We start from the raw sequence: 20,180 nt of genomic DNA on the forward strand, positions 1-20,180 counted from the left end.
TGGGGAGCAATGTATGGGAGACGCATTGGCAGCAGAGAGCAGCAGCGCGTCAGTGGGAATGAAAATTAAAACAACATGGCAAAACCATCGCCCCTTTAGCATCGTGCACCCCCCCCGAACACCCCGAAGCGGAGAAACAATCGAACGGCGGAAAACATGAAACGTTGCAATTTCGTTGGTAGCTTATGGCAATAAAATGGCATCCGGAGTGGCAAAAAAAAAAGCAGAACAGTGCAGCGGCTCGCGTGGTGGGGCGCCTCGTGCTTTTCGCATTCTGTGCGGCAATTTGGCTAGACACTGTGCGCTGTGAAGAGCTGCTGTCCATTAAATCCGCACTATCTGCTGGCTCGCTCTGTCCTTTTCCTCCTTCGCGTTGAAGCAAGTCAGCGAAAGAGTCGGGCTTAATTTATTCCTGTTTCAAGCTTTTAATCTCAAACAATCAGACCCACTCTCTCCTCCATTATGCAAATGTCAAGCGATGGTCTAAAAGACAGACCACCCCTTCCGGGTTGGCTGCCCCCCCCCTCCCCACCCAGTAAAAGACCCGTGAAAGAGTCAATTGGGGCCGCCGTTTTTTTTTGTTAGTTGTGTTTGTCCTCTGACCAGCGATGACTACGGCGACAAGGACGAGTCTCGTTATTAGTCGCCCGTTTGGGAGGGGTTTTTGTTTCCTCTCCGAGACAAAAGCCGACCAAGTGGGAAAGTGCTGCGGAGGACAAATATGCCAATGAGCAACTCGGATAATAATACTCGGCGAAATGGAAAGTTTGAGAAAAAATGGAATAAGCAGCAGCTTCCAGGAGGTTAAGCGTGCAAGGGTCACAGTAAAGTCGTGGCATCAAAAGCACTCAACTAGAAAGCAGTTGCCATTGTCGGTGTGTTACTTCTTCGGGAATGATTATTCTGCATCATGCCATTGTCAAACGATCTACCATGGTGTTTGGTTCTGCCGTTTTTAATCGAAATGTACGCTTAAAAATTGAGGAAAAATTGAAGACAATTTGGATGCTTTTCTTTCAAAATCTCCACTCATCAAAATACGAAACCGAAGGACAAATAGAAGACTGCTGGGTAGGGAGCAATTTATGATTAGCGATCAAATAACCGTTTATCGTGCGGCCGTGACACTCATAAATCTAAGGAGATTAATATTTGAAGCAGAAATTTAATCTCGCGCCTTGAAGCTGTCATCAAGCCCGCAATGGGACGCTTACGCGCTGTGGATAGACGTGAGGAAAGCAGCTGGTCATTTACCGTAATAGGCATGCTTTTGTTAAAGTGTAAACGATAATGAATCCCGAACAGTCGGAGGAAACAAATCGCTTACAAATGCGGAACCACATTTCTTCGTGCCAAATACGAACGTTCAACGTGCACAACATAATCATTCGCGTAAATCGCTTTAGCATCGATCATCGATCGCGCGGGATCGCCTCTGTCTTTGAGGGAAGTTTGATGGATTTGTGTTAAAAAGACAACCACCACACTGTCAAAGTTATCGTACCCTTTCCTTATCATCATATCGCTTGTGCTCCTCTACAAGAGGGTTCATCTGGTTTCGTAATTATTACTTATTAACCCACATATCGTTCGGCTTTGCAGCAACAAAGTGTGTAATCAAACACATTTCATCCTTCAAAATCCAAAAAAAAAGGCAAGCATTTCCATACACAAAACCTCATACATATCGTGCTTCTTCTGCAATATCTGTGTTCATTTTACATTTCATCGCATTTTGTGCTTAACTTTTAGTCGCGTTGCGCGGTTCCCTATGGTGGCAATGAAGTACTTTACGTTTTTGTCCGAGAGCTCGTACTTAGAAACACGCATTGTGAGGGAGAAACAAAAATGCTCACTAAACAAACGAAGCGGGTAAACATCTAAATCCTGGTGCCCGGATGGATTGTCCGGCGCTTCAAACAACAAAGAGATATAATTAAATACTGCCAAAGGATTGCTAAGAACGAAATAGCAGAATGTGCCCGCCCGAAGGTGAAAGGTGAAAGCGTGTAGTGTAGCCAAATAGTCGTGAAAGTAGCCCAATTTTTCACCCAACCTTACCATTGCTGTACATTTCCAACCATCATGAGCCACACAATGATTTTTCACCTCGGTCATCTACGGCAGAGTGTTGTTCATCACTGCTAAAACTCGTCGGCAAACCAGAAATTAATGATATTCTCGAACGCGCGTACTGTGTAGGTAAAGGAAGGAAGAAACTGATGCGACGGATAAAATAATATAAATCTTTTTAGGTTTATATTGAAGTAAATTGGTAAATTTAAAGATGATACAGTTGTTGGTGTAAATTAAACCACAAACTCCGTCGAAAAAAGGGAAACGTAGACACACCTACAGCAAAGTGTAACGACAGACTAGGCGGCTCCATCATCTCCGTATCATACGACAGTTGAAATTGAAACCAATTCGCGCCGCATAAGTCCCTTTTTGTATCATCCAGTGTAACGATAAGGGTTTGAGTGTGTGTGTGTGTGTGCTCGATCGAGCACAAGCTCCCTCATCACACGCAGCAGCCATGGCAGAGAGATAAACATGTGATCATTTCGAGAGGGTTTAGAAACATTACGAACAAACACACACACACACGCGCTGCTCTGGCGCTTGTGCAGCAGTTTAAAAGTACACACAGTAAAAAGGTAGATAAACAAAAAAAAAGGAAAATCCCGCAGCTTCGTACATAGCGAAAAAGCAAACAAACACATGATGCGACGCAAATGGCGGACGTGCGCGCGCGCGCGCAAAACGTTAGAATTTAATTAGGAACCAACCAAACGAAGGCTAGGAAGAGACTAACAAATTGTGAACTTTTTAAAACGAAATTAGGCAATTGATGAAAATTAAAGCGCAAACCGAAAAATTCCAAACGATAAAAGAAGATTCCGAAATAGGGAATCGTTATTCGCGGATGCCTATTAACGGAATCCTTCAAGCAAACGCACTCACACACAGACAATGTAGTACGTTTAAATCGCATAAAATGGCCACAAGTTGCGGGCAGAATGGGTGGGCTAGGTGAATGCAAAGGTAAAAGAATAAACACACACACACAAATACACAATTAACTCTAAATTCAAATCTAGATAGGTGTAAAACGCGAAGCAAACGTCTAAAGGCGCAAAACATTTCTACTTTTAAGACTTAAGCTCCTGCACTGGTTCGCAAAAGTGGAGGAATGTAATGGTTTTGGTTTTTGGTTTTCTTTGTAAAAGCGTTACTTCATACGCCGATGATGTGCGGAAGTCGCGCATAAAGGAAGGAGCCTGTTGTTGGGGGAAAAAGTGACTCAAAAGGAGCAGACGATGATGGCTTCCCCATCCATGGTGTCCATGGTGCGAATGTAATGATTTAAAAACACAAACACAAAGCAAAACACATAAAACTATAAAATTAGAACAACAAGCGCGGCACAGACGGTGCTGCGTTTCTCGGCGCGCAGAAGAAGAGAGTTTGAACGCAAAAGATACGGCAAACGTACCGAAGAAGAAACAAAAATGTGTGTAGATGGTTCGATGGATAGCGAAACAAACAAAAAAAAAAACAATACAAAACAGAACGAAACAACAACTATTAAAAGAAAAAGGAAAATAAATTATTGCGAAACAATAATTCGCAAATGATACAAAATTAACGCGAAAGCGAACACAAGCGAACACAATGAATGAATGACGAGAGAACACTGCTAGCAGGAAGGAGCGCAACCACACGGAGACAACAGGCTGTCTGGGTGCGGGGGATTTTTTTCGCTTTTTCACAGGCCCGAGATTAGGAAATGGCGCTATCTCGAGTAGGACGATAAGCGCCAGAACAGAAGGAGATGATGCCGCCACACAAACACACTCTGGGGGGCGACGGGCACGCCAAAAACGCTGCGGACGAATTCAATCTGCAAACAAAAGGTTACGTTCTTCACATCCGTTTACTATCTACTCTCCTATGTCGTTATTCTATGCTACTATGTATGGGAATGTAGTGTGTAGAAGCTTGTTTTGTTATTATACTATTATCTTATCTGGTACGATTAAGTTTTTTTTTCTTCCCAACATCCATTTACCATCTGTACCTTTCGTTGTGTTGTACCTGTTTTGTGTATGTATAACCGGAATGCAACTGCGTTACATAGCTTTAACACACATCACACACACACACACACACAAAAACATCGAACCAAACAGCATAAGCAACCAAAAATGTTATAAATAATGGTTAAGAAACTTTAAAACGTGGAAAAAAACACGAAGATAAAAACGATACACACATCAACAAAAACCACGAAGATAAACGCACAAACAAATACATTCACTCACCATGTTAAACCAAATTGATAAAGTATGAGTTTTACTCTGTACTCTGGTTTGTTTGAGTTTGTTAAGATTTGTTTAATTTTTCTTGTTTTTCCCCTCTTTTTGTTACTCTACTTTATTTATTGATTGAACCTTACTTGTCTTCTGAGTTTCATTAACATTTAAGTTAAGATGTATTTTATCGTTAAGTTTAAGCGAGTTTGTGGGATACATTATTTAATCATTTAACACATTACTTAGCTCTGTTTACGTTTCCTTACATTCCTAAGCATGTGTTTAATTTATATTTAACATTTAGTTATCTATTTTTATTTTTATTTTACCTTTACTATGTTGTGAGACACACCATCATTGGTTGTACTAAACTTTGCTGCATGCTTTTGTAATTTAGCGTTTTAGCTTGTTTCAAACTATTAAGGCTTAGTTAGGCTAACGGTGGTTTGCATTACTCTCTCGCCTATAGTTTTGTAAAATATATTCCTCCCACACTCTTTAGAACGATTATAGTTTCCGCATGTACAGCTACCCTTTAGCTAATACTCTGAGGGTTCATCATTACCTTCAAAACACGACACAACCCTTGTTGCCCAGTTGCTAACGCGCTTCTCTCTCGTTTCCCATCTCTCTCTCCTCCCCTACAGAATGCAAACCAACCGCGTACCACTACAAAGGCCGCTGCTATATTCAATGTCCCCCGGGGACGTACCCCTCGGCACCGCTTGCCCCGGAAGCGAACGGCACAGCAGCATCCCACCGAGCGGACATCGATGAAATAGCGATCAACGGTCAACGGCCACTGTCACCGTCATCGTTGCGGCGGCGTCGTCGTCGCCAAGAGCAACATGTGGTCGCGACGGCATTGATGAACGGTGCCTCTTCTGCTGAAGCATCCCAACGGTCAGTGGCACACGCTGGCACCAGTACCACCACCAACCCAGTGGCCTCGCCCCAGTGTCTCCAGTGCCATACGACCTGCCTGAAGTGTACCGGACCGCAAGCGACCGACTGTCTCGAATGTCAGGCCGCCTTCCGCTTCCAGCCAATTGCATCCGGTGGCGAAAGTCGCATTTGTGTGTCAATCAACGACAAGCGCCCGGGCCAACCGGTGCCGGTGGCTGGCCCGAACAATGGCAGCGCAGGTCGAGTGAAAGCACCCGACCCGAGCAATACCGAGCACCCGCCAACAGGTACCGCATCGTCCTCCGGGTTGGCCCCCATCTACGGCTACCTTCCGCCGGTGGTGTTTCTCGCCGGGGTGCTTTTGGTCGCGTTCGTGGCAATTTACGTGCTGTGGGTGCACTGCTTCCACGGTTCGCCCGGCATTGGCGAGATGTCCGGGCCGGGGCACCTGGCATTCGTCGGTGACGGGGGCGACGGTGGCACGGGCAGTGGATTGACCAGCATTCGGTACGACCGGGTGCACACCAATGAGCAGGAGGAGGAGGAGGAGGAGTACGAGATGTACGGGGACGATGAAAGTGCAAGCAGCGGGGACGATGAGGGCGATCTGTTGCCCGTTTCCTCCACCACACAAACAGTCGGCCCAACGGCCAGCAAGCGATAAAGAGTAGTGTGCGCCATGTGCACCAGACACACACACACACACATTCTGGCAATAATAACAATAGTCATGTATGTAGTGCAAATGTCGCTAACAAGTGTTAAACAAGTGAATCTGTGAAGTTGTGGTGGGCAGCTCAGGAAATCAGGAGAGTGTATTTCCTTTTTATTTACCTTTTGTTTTACTGTAAGGAAGACGTGACGGAAGCAATAAAAGTGATCCAACTATCTTATGAATAGGACACGTGCCTCAACCTCTAGAGGGAATGAAAAGAAATTGAGAAAAGAAAACGCGCGTGTTGGTTGCCATAGCCAAGTATTTGAAGTTGGTAAACGCTTGAAGCATTCGACAGTGTCGCTAGAATTACACTAAGCATTTTAGGCAAGAAATGGACTAATTTTCAACAACATTGAGGTAAGTAGACAGTTTCGTTTCTAAACACAAATGGCAGTGAACGTATATAATCAACATTCTTATTTGTCTTATGTCGATCCTGCAGAATGTGGTCGACCAACGATGTTTAAAGATTTTTTAATGCAAAATACATGTATTTCACATTCTTCTACTTACTCTCCTTCTACCCTATAAAGACTGACCAATCAAACTGAACCATACGAGCTAATCTATTAAGCTGTCATTTGCATTGCACATTTCGCATGGATTTGATTTGAGTTGCTACACTCTTTGATACTACTAGTATCATTCGCCATTTTTTGCCCTGATATGGCCACGCGTGGCATGCTGCAAAAACACTCCCACAATATCGCTTCATTTAGCCGATTTCATGCTGAATCATGGTGAGTTTTCAATTTTTGCACAGATTTGTCCGAAACACCTAATGTGAAACAAGTTGTGAAAAAAATCCATGCAACACTGAACCTGTCACGGCTCATGGAATGAGCGATTCGGAACCTTTATTCAATTAAAAATAAAACACAATGCGCTTGGGGTTCACTCTGGACCTCTTGATCTGTAAGCATTTAGTTTTGTTTTGTTTTAGTGTGGTTCAAAGCAGTAAAGCCGTCTTTTACGGCTATTATCTATCATAGAGCGAGATGATTAATGGAATCGGGAGATACTTTTTGGAAAGAAGAACAAAAGAATTCTAATTTGCCAGTTAGCCGAAAATAAAAGTGAGATAATGGTATTGCATTTACTTTATATACAATGTAGTATGTAGTAGGGATTTGTTTGTCTTTTTTCTCTGATAGGTCATTCACTTTTCCGGATTGTAATGAGTAAATATTTTGCTTTTTTAGTATTCTCTCATGCAAATTGTTTCCGCAAAATAAAACTATACCTTGCATTTTAGGACCACAACTGCAGCTCATGATCAACATAAATGGTATATAGATGTATTAACATTTTTAATCCTACTTTCACAATGAACAAAAATCCATTACTTTTGCGTTGATTTACCATTCCGTTCAGAACCATTGCCAAAGCCAGAGGATCGCTTCTTCACGCTGCCACTAATTCAGTTGCACAACTTCCTTTCGATTAGTCGACGTAGGTGAAAATTGGGAATTGTATTGTCTTTTGTGTGCTCAGGCTAATCAGATCAGTGGTTTAACAATGTCATCTCCGGTGAACTTAGTCATGAAACAGTTAGCACCTACGTCCGATGACGAGAGGTCTAGGCAGCGTGTTAACGGTGTACAGAAACAGGAGCTGGTACGTTTGATGAAAGCCAACTTTCTCTTTATCGAGCGCAAACATGCCGTGGTTAGGGGTGACCTGAGCCGTGCAGAAGTGTGGAGAATGATCACCAACCGCCTAAACAGCTTGGGGCCGCCGATGCACTCGACTGAAGTATGGCAGAAAGTGAGTATCTTTGAGTTTTCGTGTTTTATTGCCCTTAAAACAATATGTTTGTGATGTTTCTGTTCCGTTCGTTTACAGCGATGGAACGATTTGCGATCCACTACCAAGCAAAAGATGCACAAGATACAGAGCTTTGTTGGGGAAAATGGCGAAGAATTGTGTCCTTACAGACTGACCTCGCTAGAGCGGCAAATCTGGAGCACGTTGTGTGCTAATCCGGCCAAGCAGATTGAAACAGTCTATAAAGATTCTGCCAGCAAATCTGTTACATTTGACGGAAGTTGCGGTTCATCCTCCATTTGCTCCAATCCGTCTAAAAACGAGTATGACATGCAGAACTCTGCTACAAGCCTCAAGAATTCCTCAACCCATTCTCAGCTGAATAATGAAATGTCAAACAAGTTGACTTTTATCGAAGATGGGAAAAAATCCAATATTCTACGCACTGCACAGGTATAATCTACAAAGCTATGCTTCTTCTTCGAAACTTGTTTGGAAATAAGCTGTTTGAGAAATCCTATTCGATTTCTAATAAATCATGTTTTGTGCTTTTCCAGATACTCGACACTTCTGCAGAGTGTAGATCATCGTTGGAAGATCTTTACAAATTGTTACGCCAAGTACAAGATCAGCAGGAACAAATATCTTACTTGGTGCATCACGTTTAAAGAGTAACACCAACAATAACAATAATACTAAAATAAAGTACTGACACTTTAGTCCATTTAGTCCAACGCCGAACATTTATTACTTTCCGCGACTCCAGAATAAACTCCAAGATATTCGCCAGAAGTCAGCCTCATATTCATTCAGCTTATTCTGTTTTAAACTTTATGATGAAGCTATATGTCACCATGAACAGCCTTATAAACCATGTTACTACCACTGCAGACACAGTAGCACACAGGGCGATCCTCATAAAACGTGATCCTTTCAACTCTAGAGGCTACTTGCCTAAATTTAACCTGAAAAATGCCTGATTATGTCGTCTTTTGTGTCTACTTGATACTATCCTTCTGACAAGATTTTTGACGCAGCACGGCCAAAATCTGTTCGTTCCTCACAATGATCGACTCCAGCACCCGTTTGCATCGCAGGTATACTTGCTGATGAATGCATCCGGAAATGGGTATACGCTAAAAAAAATTAGAATAACATTAAATAGATTCAATTCTACCATTAGCCCTGTTGGCACGAACCTGTTCTCCGTGGTCCAACTCCTGCTTAGCACTCGCCTCGGACGAGCTCGCTATCTCTCCCGGCCAAATGTCGATGTTGTTCGAGCAGATGTACTCACTGATGTAGCTAAACGTGGTCAACGGTGTACTTTCCGATCCACCCGTTTTGCACAGATCACGCAGGATCGCTTTCTCGTGCTCGTCGTTCAGCAGCTGAATGTCCATGGAGGGTTTATTGTAGGTAGTAGCGTGCGAGTAACTAGGCCACTCATCCTGGAGCAGTTGGTACTGTTCTAGTGTGTCTTGTGTCGAATCCATTCGAGAACTTTGCACTGGCTTCAACGCACTCACTGACGACGATCCAACACCGTACGAGGCGTAGTTCATCGCAGTACCAGAATCTTCACCACTATGCCAGCTCATTGGTAGAACACGATCGTGAACCTCGTCCAATCGCTGCCCGAGTACGACTAACCGACGAAATTAAATCAATTTCAGTGTGTCAGCTCGAAGATTAAGTCCCCGAAGAGCATTCGGTTCGTCCTACGTCACCGGTGTCATCCGCTCTTCCGATACGCATGACTTAAGTGATAACACAAGACTCCGATAATGGCCGATGCTGCACAGCCAGTAGCAAGCACTCTTGTGACTTGGTTGTCCTCATTCGCTGTCGCCTGATCGGGATGGCAATCAGTGCCGGATCGTTACAATCCATCTAGCCAGGATGTCGCATTGGGCGATGTTTTCCTTTCTGCAAGCGAAGTTTTTTTTAGCCATCGCGCCCCTATGATAACGGCTACTATCGAAGCCAGTGAACCAATCGATTCCCTGTCGCGTAAACAGGCGTATCTATCAAACCACAATGGATCGTGAGTTTCATGCAGAGTCATCTTGCAGCAAACTGCATCAACAGCATTGCAGATTATTGCACAAGCTCTTGCAGAACGAAACGTACGCTTAATTAACTTGCTAATCGGATCGTTTGCTAGCTGTATGCGATGTAACGCCCTATAACTTTTGTTATGTTGTATGGCGCCAATTATGCGTTGTGTGAAACTATTTATAACCTTTAATAGTATTACGATAAGAATGAGGCTGTCCCGTGGTACAGTCGTCAACTCGAACGACTCAATAACATGCCCGTCATGGGTCAAGCCTAGAATGGACCGTCCCCCCGTAGCAAGTATTGACTATCCGGCTGCGTGGTAATGCATTAAGTCTCGATAGCCTGTATAGGCCGGTAAGTCCACGTAGGACGTTACGCCAAATAGAAGAAGAAGAAGGAGAAGAGTATTACGGTATAACAAACCACGTTAAACTCGAGTTTAGGGTACTTACGGATGTGTCACAAGGTTGTTTTTTAAAAGAAATAAGCCTTCATCATTCGATCCGTTTTTCGGTCTAAATGGCAGATGTCTTCTAGCTGTCTCCATCTCAAATTGGGCCTACTACGCTCCTTGTATCTTTCTGGACGACTTCACAGAACTTTGTGAGCAACATGGTCGACACATCGGTGCCCTAACTAAAGAACATGTTTCATAATTCAATGTGAACTAGGATGGCAATGAGTTTGTTTACCATCCTTTATATAATTAGCGATGTTTTCGGTTCATGCCTTGATTGACAGTTTCATAATTTATTTCACTGCACCAGCCATCTATCCAGTGCCCATTTATAGCCACGAAAAAGCGGACGAAAATAACTTCCATCCTCATTCGAACCAATCTGCCAGCTGGAATGGCCCCGCCACCGGACACGATTGATACGGTTCGAATCCCTGTCAAATCCTTTCGCGGTTAGCTAATCCTCGTTCCGCACGGTGTGACATATTAGAGAGAATTGGCCGGATGTTTCGATTACATTTGCCCGGTTTTTGATACGACGCGAAACGGGTGACGTTCTTTTTTGTGATTGTAGGAAGTGTTTACAGCCAAACTTAAAGCGATGACCATTTCTTACGAGTCAAAGATAATCGTCTGAATGTACCTGCAGTTAAAGAAAAAAATACTTTTCAGAAAAAAGTGAACCATAATAAACTGCTAATGGTGCCACAGCCTATCGAACCTATTGTGAGCGTGTGCAGCCTATCGAACCTTACTCTACCTCAACATGCGCCCAATTTCTTCTGCAGCAGCATCGATTGCTTCATCCGTTGTGTTGACTATATAATCAATAATAAAAAAGAGGTTCCAAACAAACGTGATTAACTAAAGCGGCAGCCGACACTTCAAAGACGCCACAGCTCTAGCCGACACTCTATTTGTGACCTGAAATTGTTTTACAACGAAAACAAACACTCTATCACTCCAATCACTTATCGCTGGTTTGTCAGCGTCCGTCGAGATTTTAATTAAAAACTACACGACCACAGCTCCTCCAGTTGATCGGCCAGGCACAAAACCGGCCTCACTATCAAGGTCCGAAAATACAAAACGAATGTGCCGACGGCGGTACAACTAGTCAGCAATTATCAGCAGCGGCGCAACGAATGGCGGTAGCGATGTGACAATTATTAAATTACAACCGATTAGTGGCGGACACTTTCCCCCCCCCCCCCACCACCCCTCCCCTCAACTAAACGCAAGCCTTTTTTCGGCCTACTTTTCTGGTCGTTTAGTAGTATTTGATCTAGTGCGTTGGCAGTTGACCACCACAGGAGTGTACTTACTTACCTGTAGATGTACATAACCCAATTCGCTTGCAGTATAACAGTTAGGCGGCGCTCTGGCACCAATCGAACAAGATATCAGACTCGAACAAATGAATAGAGCTATGTGGAGGTGCATCGTCATGTTCCATTGGTGCTAGAGCGCCGGGTTAAGCTGTTGTTGTCCTTGGTAGTTTGTACTGTAGTGTCATATTCTCCGATCTTCTCCTATCATGTCGGGATCATCTCAGAATTGAATCCGAGGCAAGGCTCACAAACTGTTATACTAAGATAAGGGCCTTGGAATTGAAAACTAAGCAAACTGCTGATGTATATGATTTACTGTATGTTATATATTTTAACTTTAGACACTCTTTACAAGCATAGTTTACTATTGTTAAGGAACTCTTCGTGAACTGGTTTCCATCACACACGGTTCTCCTGCTCATTGGCTGCGGGTTGCCTTAGCAAGGCCAGAATTTCTTCATTTTGTTTCAGTACCAGATCGAACAGTTTGTTCAGCTCTCGCAACACCTTGCTGCCGGGCACGAGATCCGTCGATCCACTCGGGATTAGCTGAAGAGGAGAGAAACCAAACGATCACTAGCTGAAGCGGAATGTTTGACTTGTAAATGAATACCTTTGACTGCTCCTCGGAAGATGAGCCCGCAGATGGCCAGTGAGTCGTTGATTCCAAGCTTCTGAGGTGCGTTACGTTGCTGCTTGTGGATGCTCCCGAATATCCCGCATAGTCCATTTCCATCGGCTGTGCTGGTGGTCCGAAGCTTTGATCCGGCTGGCTAGTGCTGGAAGTAGGATAGAAAGGGGCCGTTCGATTCGTGTCCTCCATCACACCGCCCTCCCTGCCCATGGCAGCGAACGACGCGGAGCTCCACCCGGTGGCACCAGTGTCGTGAACGGTCGTCCCCACCTGATTCCATCCCATGTCGAAGCTCTGGTCGGCCGACAGCTGGGACGAGCAGGAGGACACACTGTCACCCACCGACGGTCCGGCACACTTTTGCTGCTTCTCGCGCCACAGCTTCATGTTCAGATCCTTCATGTACTCCTCCGGCTTCACACTGAACGTGTCCCAGATGAGCCGCTCCACCAGGTTCAGCTTGTACGGGCAGTCTTCACCGTGCTCGCGCACGTAGTTCTGAATTTTGGCCATCTTGCTCTTCGTAGCCGATCGCATATCATTCCAGCGCTGTTAATTTGAACGCATTTTGTGTTAGTTTCCCTTACAAACTTTTTTATTTTATATCGATCACACTCACTCGTTGCCACGCTTCGGCCGACTGGACCGGTGGGCCCAAACTGTTCAGCCGGCCGGTAATCACCTTCCAAACGTCGGCCCGACTCTTCTCACTGCGCGCGACGGCATGCTTGCCGCGGATGAACAGAAAGTTGGCCTTCATTAACCGCACCAGCTCAAGCTTTTGCACGTTCTTGATGCGCTTCTTCCGGTAGTCGGCACAGGCACTCGACCCGCCGGTACTGTTTACCGTCGGATCCATCGGCGACAACATAAGCGACCTATATGGGCACTCACTCTTTCCGCGCACTACGCCGAACGGTTCTTCGCTTGTGTTGCCGCGCAAGTCAACCGTCAACGCTGGTCAACGATAACGGGGGATCAGGCACGACACAACGCCGGGATGTTCGTTGTTCGTTCATCGACGGTCGGGCAAAGAATGAATGGACAGTGGCGAGTGGTGACTGATTGTGTTTGACAAATTTTGGTCCACCAATCGAGTGTCTTGTGGTACTCGCTGTTGCTACTGGTTGCGCTGGTCAAGCCTTGCAGTGATAAGAAGGGAACTCTTTTTTGCCAGCGCCAGACTGTGTGGCGATTCCGTGCAGAAAGAGTAAGAGTAGTAGCATACTCGTTATCAGCAAACGACTCATTGGTTAGCGGGATGGCATGTTTGCAAAATAAAATGTCTACGCTCTTGTGGTGGGTACATTATCTCACTGCTAATTACCGATCCAGAAGAGGCGTGTCGATGAGTACCGTCAATCATATAATCATGTGCTCGACATGACTGTGTTTTAAGATTTAAATCAGTGAGGAATATTGAAATGAAAATTGAAAGAAAAAAAAAACAATATAAAATATTTCACGACGTATTGGTTGGTTCTCTCAAGATTTATTAATCGTTTCCGATATATTTTTGGATCGTTCCCACAATTTACTGGTATCATCACAATTGAACCAAAACATTATAGGTTACGCCTAATAAATCGTTGGAACGATCCAAAAGCTATGGAAAGCAACCAAAAAACCTTGGGAAACCCTGTAAATACAATCATATTCCATCTCTTTATCGTTCTACCTTTTTAGCTTTGCAAAAGCTCGTCAAGTGATGAAAATTGAAATTGCCTGCTGGGTGCATGCCTCACATAAAACTAGACTACGCCAGAAGGTATGCAATATTGAACGAGATCGTAATGTCTACATTTAGGCGCTATTTTGAATTTGAAAAACGTTACACTGCGTAGCTTCATGTTTCGTTGGGTTCGTTATCTCCTCCAGTTCTTCGTCTTCTTTTTCGGCTTCACGGTCTTTACGACACTCGGTAATAACTGGCTCATCCTTTCCAAAGAGTTCACGCGCTCACCATATCATGCGGGAGAGAAACAATAACATTTTCTGTGTTTTTTTTTCGGCTAGACTTTATTGGAACCACAGTTAACGTTAGTTTTTTTATAGAAATAGAACATAAAACTGTATAGCTATGCATCGTTTAATTGCGGGACACTCGCCTTGCCAGGCACAGCATTGCCATCAGATGATAAATAAAGTACTGTCCCACCAGCACCACCAGATCCGTCCTCAGATGCTGCCGGCTGAACGAGTACTGATCCAGCACTTGCTCACCGTTGTGCAGACACACGCTCGGAATGATGTTGGAGCATTCTGCGTGCGAATGGGAAGATGGGAACACACATTAATCATTACTCTTCTTCGCGGTCGACCGCACTCGGCAGCTGATAATTGTTTGGGCTGGCGATGCTTACCGATACTCTTCACACCATCCCACTGGGCGATCGAGATGGCCTCGCTGGCGAACATCATCCACGAAATGAACGGCATCCATTGCAAATATGTAGGCATAGACCTGTGGAGCAACGAAAAAAAAAGCCGGTAAAATTTGGAAAATTGTTCATTAGCAGCATGGCGACATTAAATTTTAATTATATGTGTAGTCGCGGTTCAGACGCTTCGTTTCCTTCGCATCGAAGCGAACCGTACGTACCAGATTTTGATAAAAATCCCCGACGTGATCATTAGAATGTAATCGAACGGCACCAAGTACGACATGGCGGAGGCGACCGTCGGAAAGAGGACGGAGAAGAAGCACCCGCATGCGATCGACACGTTCATCACCAGCACGGAGACGACTACGGTGACCAGCAAGCCGAGCAGCGTCGGTCTGAGATTAGCTAGGAAGTACACGATCAGGATGAATGCGCACGTCTCTAGCAGAACGAACGGTGTCTGGAAGGTAATGAAATGGGCAGACCAAACCGAAAACAATTGTTAGCATTCGCAATAGCAAGCAGCAAATTGCACCTTTACCCTTACCATCGACATAATGGTGGAGATGTAGAACTGGGCCGTGCTGTAGAGATTCGCCTTCTTCTCGCGCTGAAACAGTGGGAAACGCTCGGGAAACAGCGACAGGGCGGCATACATCGGCAGGAACGTGTTTTCCGAGACGATCAGGAATATGACACCCTGCATGGCCTGGACGCCTCGCTGCGATAGCTCGATCGCGTCGGAAAAGCAGAGTCCAACCAGCACCGCGATTGCCTGCGAACAGCGAGAAAGAACCACCACCAAACCATGCGAGAATCACTCAATCTCTCAATCTTTGTACTAGCTCTGTGTGTGAGGAATATTAATTCGACTGCTGACAAGGGCACCCCACACACGCACTCAAAGCAAGACATCAACAAAAAAAAACAAACCTCCTGCTACAAAAGAAATCGAAAGTGATAATTCAGGTCAGGCAGTCAAAATAATTACAAAAAGATGGAAAAAATAACAAACATTCCCAATCGAAACAGTAGTTCAGGCCCCTTGACACCGCGCGGCTTATCACACCACTGAGTGAAAAGCGCCCGCTTAATCATCGCACAGAAGGTGCGATGCTTCTATCAATCATAGTGACCACAGGCGAGCACAAACCACACAACAGTTAGCCCCAGGTCGACACTTACGATTCGCTGCACGATCTTAAAATACTGCAAGTTTGGATTCCGGTGCGATTGAAGCACGTGCCGGTACATCAGCCAGTAGAGCGTGTAGAACCAGCAGCGGTCGCGGCTCGTGGTAAGTCGCCTTCGAAATGCCTCATCCCCTCCACTGTCCACGGTCGTGCGGTACAGCTCCATGCTGATCAGTGCCTCCTGGCGGCGGGCCGCCTCGCTGGCACTGTAGTTGTTGCAGATCGTTTTCGGCCCGATCGCGCCCGTCGTGAACTGGTTGCCCTTCCTGGTGGTGGTCGTCGTACTCGACAGCACCTTGAGCAGAAAGTCGGCCGTGTTGTAGCCGGCCTCGCACTCCAAACCCTGCAACCGCAGGAACTGGACCGCCTCGGAGGGTGCGCCGATGAACCCGGTCCGCCCGCCGGTCAGCAGGATGAGGCTGTCGAACTCGTACAGCAGCTTCTCCGCCGGCTGGTGGATGCTGCACAGGACGGTCGTGCCGGTGCGGGTCAGCGATTTCATCATCTCGACCAGCTGGCGCGCACTGTACGAGTCGAGCCCGGTCGTCGGCTCGTCGCAGAACAGGAACTTTGGCTTGGACAGCAGCTCCACCGCAAAGGCGAGCCGCTTCTTCTCGCCGCCGGACAGCGTCTTGCCGATGCCGGTAGCGTCCGCGATCTTCGTGTTGGCGCACCGCTCCAGCCCCGTGCGGGAGAGTATGTTCGCGATCATGGCGCGCTTCCGCTCGGCCGTCACGCTCTTGCCGAGCTTCAGGTTGGCCATCAGCTGCAGATGCTCCTGCACGGTGATCGAGTCCGGCAGCAGCTCGTCCTGATAGATGTATCCGCTGATGTTGTACATGTACGGTCCGATCGGGCATCCGTTGACGCGAATATCGCCGGCAATTGTCATTTTGTCTAAAATAAAAAAAAAACTCCCCAAGAAGCCTTCATTATTGCACTTCGGTCGAGAATTAAGCCCCCCTTCCCCCTCTTACCGCTCATCCTGTACGCTAGGGCGGACATGAGCGTGGTCTTGCCGGCCCCGCTCGGTCCCATGAGGGCCACCAGCGTGCCCGGCTGCAAGGTGCCACTTATGTCGTTCAGTACCGGATGCTGCTCCCCAGCACCGGGCTTGCTGCGGATGGGCGTAATGGTCAAGTTCTGCCAGATTAGGGTAACGTCGTCGGCGGCGGCGGCGGCGGCAACTTCGTGCTGAGCTACGGTTACGCCTGGCATACCGTCGAGGTTATCAACAGTGCAGCACACGGCGGTCGAGACGACCGTTTCCCGTGCAGACATTACACTCGGGGGATTATGATTTCTCGCGTGCCAAAAACTGAGCTGAAAGCAAAAATAAACAACACACTTATCAATGCGAAAAGCATTCGGCGAGACCGCACCATGTCTGCGTCGTCGGGATGTAAACTGTCTGGGGCCACTGGCCTGCATTTTGGAAAGGTCGACTAAGTACCGAAAGGCAGCAGCAACAAAAAAGAGGCTGATTTCATGCATGACATACTTTAATCAATGAACAATTCGCAGTAAAACTCCCGTCTCATAACGAAACAAATTAAATATTGAGCAGGGCAGGGAGACAGACATTTTTAATGCTGTCTGTCCGTTGCCGTTAATCTGTCTGTCGCGTTGTGTAATCAAATGTGCGCACACGAAACTAAAACAAAAAGGATAAGGGAAAGATTTGGCAAAAAAGCGCTCACAAATGTTTAACTAATTTACAATCCCTCTACTTAAAGTTTGTTCTTAAGGATAAGGGACGGTCTCCACATTTTCGATCCTTCATATGTCACTACCATCGTTGTCGTGGTAACCTATACATGCTGTAGTGTTTTTTTGTTTGTAATACCTGTAATTATACCATCAATTACAATCCATCCAATACGCTATTTATCGCACTCAATTCTTCGCTCTCTTTACCACTTGAGGACGATTTTGCTTACATTAACTGAGCTATTAAAAACTAATCCCGTTCATTGAACCTTGAAAAGCAGTCACCACATCACACACTCAAACGATCGCCACAGAGCCAACACACAGCTTAGATGCGTAACAGAAACATCGTCCATTTTTCCGTTGTATGAGTAACACAAACAAACAAATTCACTTCAGACGAATTGATCCGCAATAGAGCGAAGTTTCGTCGTTCACACACGTTGACAAAAAAAAAATGTTCCGTTTAAATAGGAAAACAAAAGTTTCAGCAAAACTACAACGACAGGAGATCGGGCTGCGTACTCTGTACGGGCCCACTTGTCTGGTTGGATGTTGGTCACAGACTACTAGCCCGCTCCACACAGGACTACTGAACATCCTGCTAGTCGAGAGTGAGAAAAGGAAAGAGAAGGAGAGAGATATAGAAAGAGAGAAAGAGACAGAGAGAGATCGTTGGATCGTGTACCGGGCTTATCAGGCGAGCAGCCGAAATGTCCATTTTCTGTTAACTTTTTCGATTGATTCCAAGGCAACGTAGACGGCCCAGCAGCTCGATCGGCTTCTCCGAGTGCCTCCCGCCGGTATCATGGAATTTGTACTGGGGTCGTGTTTTTATGTACCGTTGATTATGTGGCAATTATTCTGTAGACTCGCCGGCGTGGACCGCTTTTTTAGCCGTGTTTTATAAATCATCTTTCTCTAGGTAAGATTATGCATCGATAATTCCGTGCGGAGAGCACTTTTTCCCCCATTGCTCGGGTGCACACTGATTAGAGCGTTGGTAGTAATCGGCTGATTTTTGGGGAGTGCTTACAGTGTCACACATTGGGAGTGGATTTTGGTAGGAGGTTTTGTTGAAACCTCTGCTTTCATTGATTATTTGGGAATGTTTTATTTTTCTTCCGATTGCCCATCATTATCAAGGAAATGTATTAGTAAATTGTTGTGGATAGACGTGCCGAGCCCTGGATTCGCCGTAGCAGTTGCGCTGCTGCTGGTCGACATCCAGGAATCGACACTGCGCTCACGCACACTAATACGCCGCACTTAGCGATGCGCGCTAAGTGTGTGCAGAGCGCACCTAACGCAGGAGTGTGTAACAGGCTACCGGTCGAGCAGGGCTCCCGGTAGGGCTCACGGTGCGGCTCGTGCGCGCGGCCCCATACATCAATATATTGTGTTTTGTATCATTTAATATGTGTAATAAAGGTGTAAATAGTACAAACATAAAAGTGGCGACGAGGATGGGATCCTCTTGCGCAAGGAGGATCCTACAGAACCCGCGGCAGCCATCGCGTTTCGTTTGGCCTTTCTGCAGCGTCAGTGCAGCGGCCATCGCGATGGCACGGTTCCCTGTGCCTTTGGATACCGCGGAACACCGGGCCGCCGCCACCGCAGACACCGTGGCCCCGGCTGCTGTCCCATCACTGGCGACCGCTGCAATGGGCAGCCGGCTACACACCACCCACTGCAGCCGCAAATCAAGGGCGACGGCACATTCCGCCCCGGCTCGAGGCCTGCAGCACGTCATCGGCGAAGCAGCTATCCCGCCGCAGCTCGAGCCCAGCAACACCAACAGCAACGCGCAAGTTGCTTCGGCTGTAGCACCGCAGCACGTCATCGGCGAGGTCGCATTCCCGCCGCGGCTCGAGCCCTGCAGCACGTCATCGGCGAAGCAGCTATCCCACCGCAGCTCGAGCCCAGCAACACCAACAGCAACGCGCAAGTTGCTTCGGCTGCAGCACTTCAGCACATCATCGGCGAGGTCGCAATCCCGCCAAGGCTCGAGTCCGCCTCATCATCGGCAACCCGCAGGTTGCTTTGACTACAGCACGGCAGCACGTCATCGGCGTGGTCGCATTCCCGCCGCGGCTCGAGCCCCGCATCACCAACGGCGACACGTAAGTCGCCTCGGCTGCAACGCAGCAGCCTCGCATCATAGGCGACGACACATTCCGCCTCACCTGCAGCAAACCCAGCACGTCCAGCCAGAGACGCCATCGCTGTGGCCGGCCATTGCTGTCGCCGGTCATGGCCCTGCCGGTGCAAGGTTTCATCGCGGCACCACCCTCACCTCCCGGCAGGCGTAGCAGCGACGCTACAATCCGAGGACGCGAACGCGGCATCATCGCCGCCGCCCGGGACAACGGTGCACCATAGCAGACGCTCCCGAGGAAAGCGAACGCGGCATCATCGCCGCCGCCCCGGGACAACAGGTCATCATCGCAGACGCGACCCGAGGACAGCGAACGCGGCTTCATCGCCGCCGCTCCAGAAACAACAGCCGCAACCCGAGGAACGCGAACGCGGCATCATCGCCGCCGCCCGGGAACATGAGCGCAGCAGCATCACGGGCCCCACTACGTACCATCGGTCGAAGGGTGTCACCACGCTGGTATTCCGTTGTGGAATATCACCCGCGTCGGTTCGACCCTTCGGTTATTAAAAGGGGGAGATGTTGTGGATAGACGTGCCGAG

The 20,180-nt window shown here is 47.0% G+C and overlaps 5 protein-coding genes and 1 long non-coding RNA gene across 15 annotated transcripts in view; 2 read left to right on the forward strand and 4 right to left on the reverse strand.

Moving 5' to 3' along the window:
* The window catches only part of LOC121589521 (furin-like protease 1, isoforms 1/1-X/2), a 145,356-nt gene extending 139,237 nt beyond the window's left edge, over positions 1 to 6,119 (forward strand). For all 5 annotated transcript variants that reach the window (XM_041908501.1, XM_041908502.1, XM_041908500.1 and 2 more), the window contains one exon: positions 4,964 to 6,119. In XM_041908501.1, coding sequence (XP_041764435.1) covers positions 4,964 to 5,886 — 923 coding nt within the window. In that variant the 3' untranslated portion in view covers positions 5,887 to 6,119. The remainder of the gene's footprint in view (positions 1 to 4,963) is intronic.
* Positions 6,120 to 6,632: 513 nt separating this feature from the next.
* On the forward strand, positions 6,633 to 8,024 carry LOC121589752. The gene is made up of 4 exons (XM_041908864.1): positions 6,633 to 6,680; positions 7,481 to 7,707; positions 7,786 to 7,944; positions 7,989 to 8,024. The coding sequence occupies exons 1-4, from the start codon at positions 6,668 to 6,670 to the stop codon at positions 8,022 to 8,024; spliced, it is 435 nt and encodes a 144-aa protein (XP_041764798.1). The 5' UTR covers positions 6,633 to 6,667.
* Positions 8,025 to 8,425: 401 nt separating this feature from the next.
* LOC121588590 lies at positions 8,426 to 10,033 on the reverse strand. Its single transcript, XM_041906687.1, has 2 exons — positions 8,907 to 10,033; positions 8,426 to 8,843 (listed from the first exon to the last, which is right to left on the reverse strand). The coding sequence occupies exons 1-2, from the start codon at positions 9,306 to 9,308 to the stop codon at positions 8,706 to 8,708; spliced, it is 540 nt and encodes a 179-aa protein (XP_041762621.1). The 5' UTR covers positions 9,309 to 10,033; the 3' UTR covers positions 8,426 to 8,705.
* Positions 10,034 to 10,073: 40 nt separating this feature from the next.
* Positions 10,074 to 11,415, reverse strand: LOC121589667. Its single transcript, XR_006004335.1, has 3 exons — positions 10,989 to 11,415; positions 10,224 to 10,871; positions 10,074 to 10,113 (listed from the first exon to the last, which is right to left on the reverse strand). It is a non-coding gene; the product is annotated as an uncharacterized LOC121589667 (long non-coding RNA).
* A 450-nt stretch (positions 11,416 to 11,865) lies between these two features.
* LOC121588585 lies at positions 11,866 to 13,249 on the reverse strand. Its single transcript, XM_041906667.1, has 3 exons — positions 12,813 to 13,249; positions 12,173 to 12,742; positions 11,866 to 12,108 (listed from the first exon to the last, which is right to left on the reverse strand). The coding sequence occupies exons 1-3, from the start codon at positions 13,062 to 13,064 to the stop codon at positions 11,959 to 11,961; spliced, it is 972 nt and encodes a 323-aa protein (XP_041762601.1). The 5' UTR covers positions 13,065 to 13,249; the 3' UTR covers positions 11,866 to 11,958.
* A 944-nt stretch (positions 13,250 to 14,193) lies between these two features.
* On the reverse strand, positions 14,194 to 18,620 carry LOC121590455 (protein scarlet-like). 6 transcript variants are annotated; one of them, XM_041910171.1, is made up of 8 exons: positions 17,711 to 18,620; positions 17,471 to 17,616; positions 16,748 to 17,093; positions 15,763 to 16,667; positions 15,125 to 15,352; positions 14,796 to 15,037; positions 14,557 to 14,657; positions 14,194 to 14,455 (listed from the first exon to the last, which is right to left on the reverse strand). In XM_041910171.1, exons 3-8 carry the CDS (start codon positions 17,049 to 17,051, stop codon positions 14,283 to 14,285), a joined length of 1,953 nt encoding a protein of 650 aa, XP_041766105.1. In that variant the 5' UTR covers positions 17,052 to 17,093; positions 17,471 to 17,616; positions 17,711 to 18,620; the 3' UTR covers positions 14,194 to 14,282. The 6 variants fall into 6 exon arrangements, with proteins under 6 accessions (XP_041766105.1, XP_041766104.1, XP_041766103.1 ...); XM_041910170.1 differs by lacking the exon at positions 17,471 to 17,616; XM_041910169.1 differs by lacking the exon at positions 17,471 to 17,616 and having other exon boundaries at positions 17,617 to 18,620.
* Positions 18,621 to 20,180: the final 1,560 nt, after the last annotated feature.

This window comes from Anopheles merus, chromosome 2R (assembly GCF_017562075.2).
Source record: "Anopheles merus strain MAF chromosome 2R, AmerM5.1, whole genome shotgun sequence".
NCBI lineage: Eukaryota > Metazoa > Arthropoda > Insecta > Diptera > Culicidae > Anopheles > Anopheles merus.

Bases quoted from the DNA above. Each gene is read 5' to 3' on its own strand.
- LOC121588590 (XM_041906687.1), bottom strand. From the start codon at position 9,308: ATGAGCTGGCATAGTGGTGAAGATTCTGGTACTGCGATGAACTACGCC. The intron at 8,844-8,906 runs GTTCGTGCCAAC...AATTTTTTTTAG, and splicing joins AGTTGGACCACGGAGAACAG to CGTATACCCATTTCCGGATG.
- LOC121588585 (XM_041906667.1), bottom strand. From the start codon at position 13,064: ATGTTGTCGCCGATGGATCCGACGGTAAACAGTACCGGCGGGTCGAGT. The intron at 12,743-12,812 runs GTGAGTGTGATC...TCAAATTAACAG, and splicing joins CGGCCGAAGCGTGGCAACGA to CGCTGGAATGATATGCGATC. The intron at 12,109-12,172 runs GTATTCATTTAC...TCTCCTCTTCAG, and splicing joins CTTCCGAGGAGCAGTCAAAG to CTAATCCCGAGTGGATCGAC.
- LOC121590455 (XM_041910168.1), bottom strand. The intron at 16,668-16,747 runs GTAAGAGGGGGA...TTTTTATTTTAG, and splicing joins CCTAGCGTACAGGATGAGCG to ACAAAATGACAATTGCCGGC. The intron at 14,658-14,795 runs GTACGTACGGTT...GTTGCTCCACAG, and splicing joins GGGATTTTTATCAAAATCTG to GTCTATGCCTACATATTTGC.
- LOC121589752 (XM_041908864.1), top strand. The intron at 7,708-7,785 runs GTGAGTATCTTT...GTTCGTTTACAG, and splicing joins CGACTGAAGTATGGCAGAAA to CGATGGAACGATTTGCGATC. The intron at 7,945-7,988 runs GTCTATAAAGAT...ATTTGACGGAAG, and splicing joins CGGCCAAGCAGATTGAAACA to TTGCGGTTCATCCTCCATTT.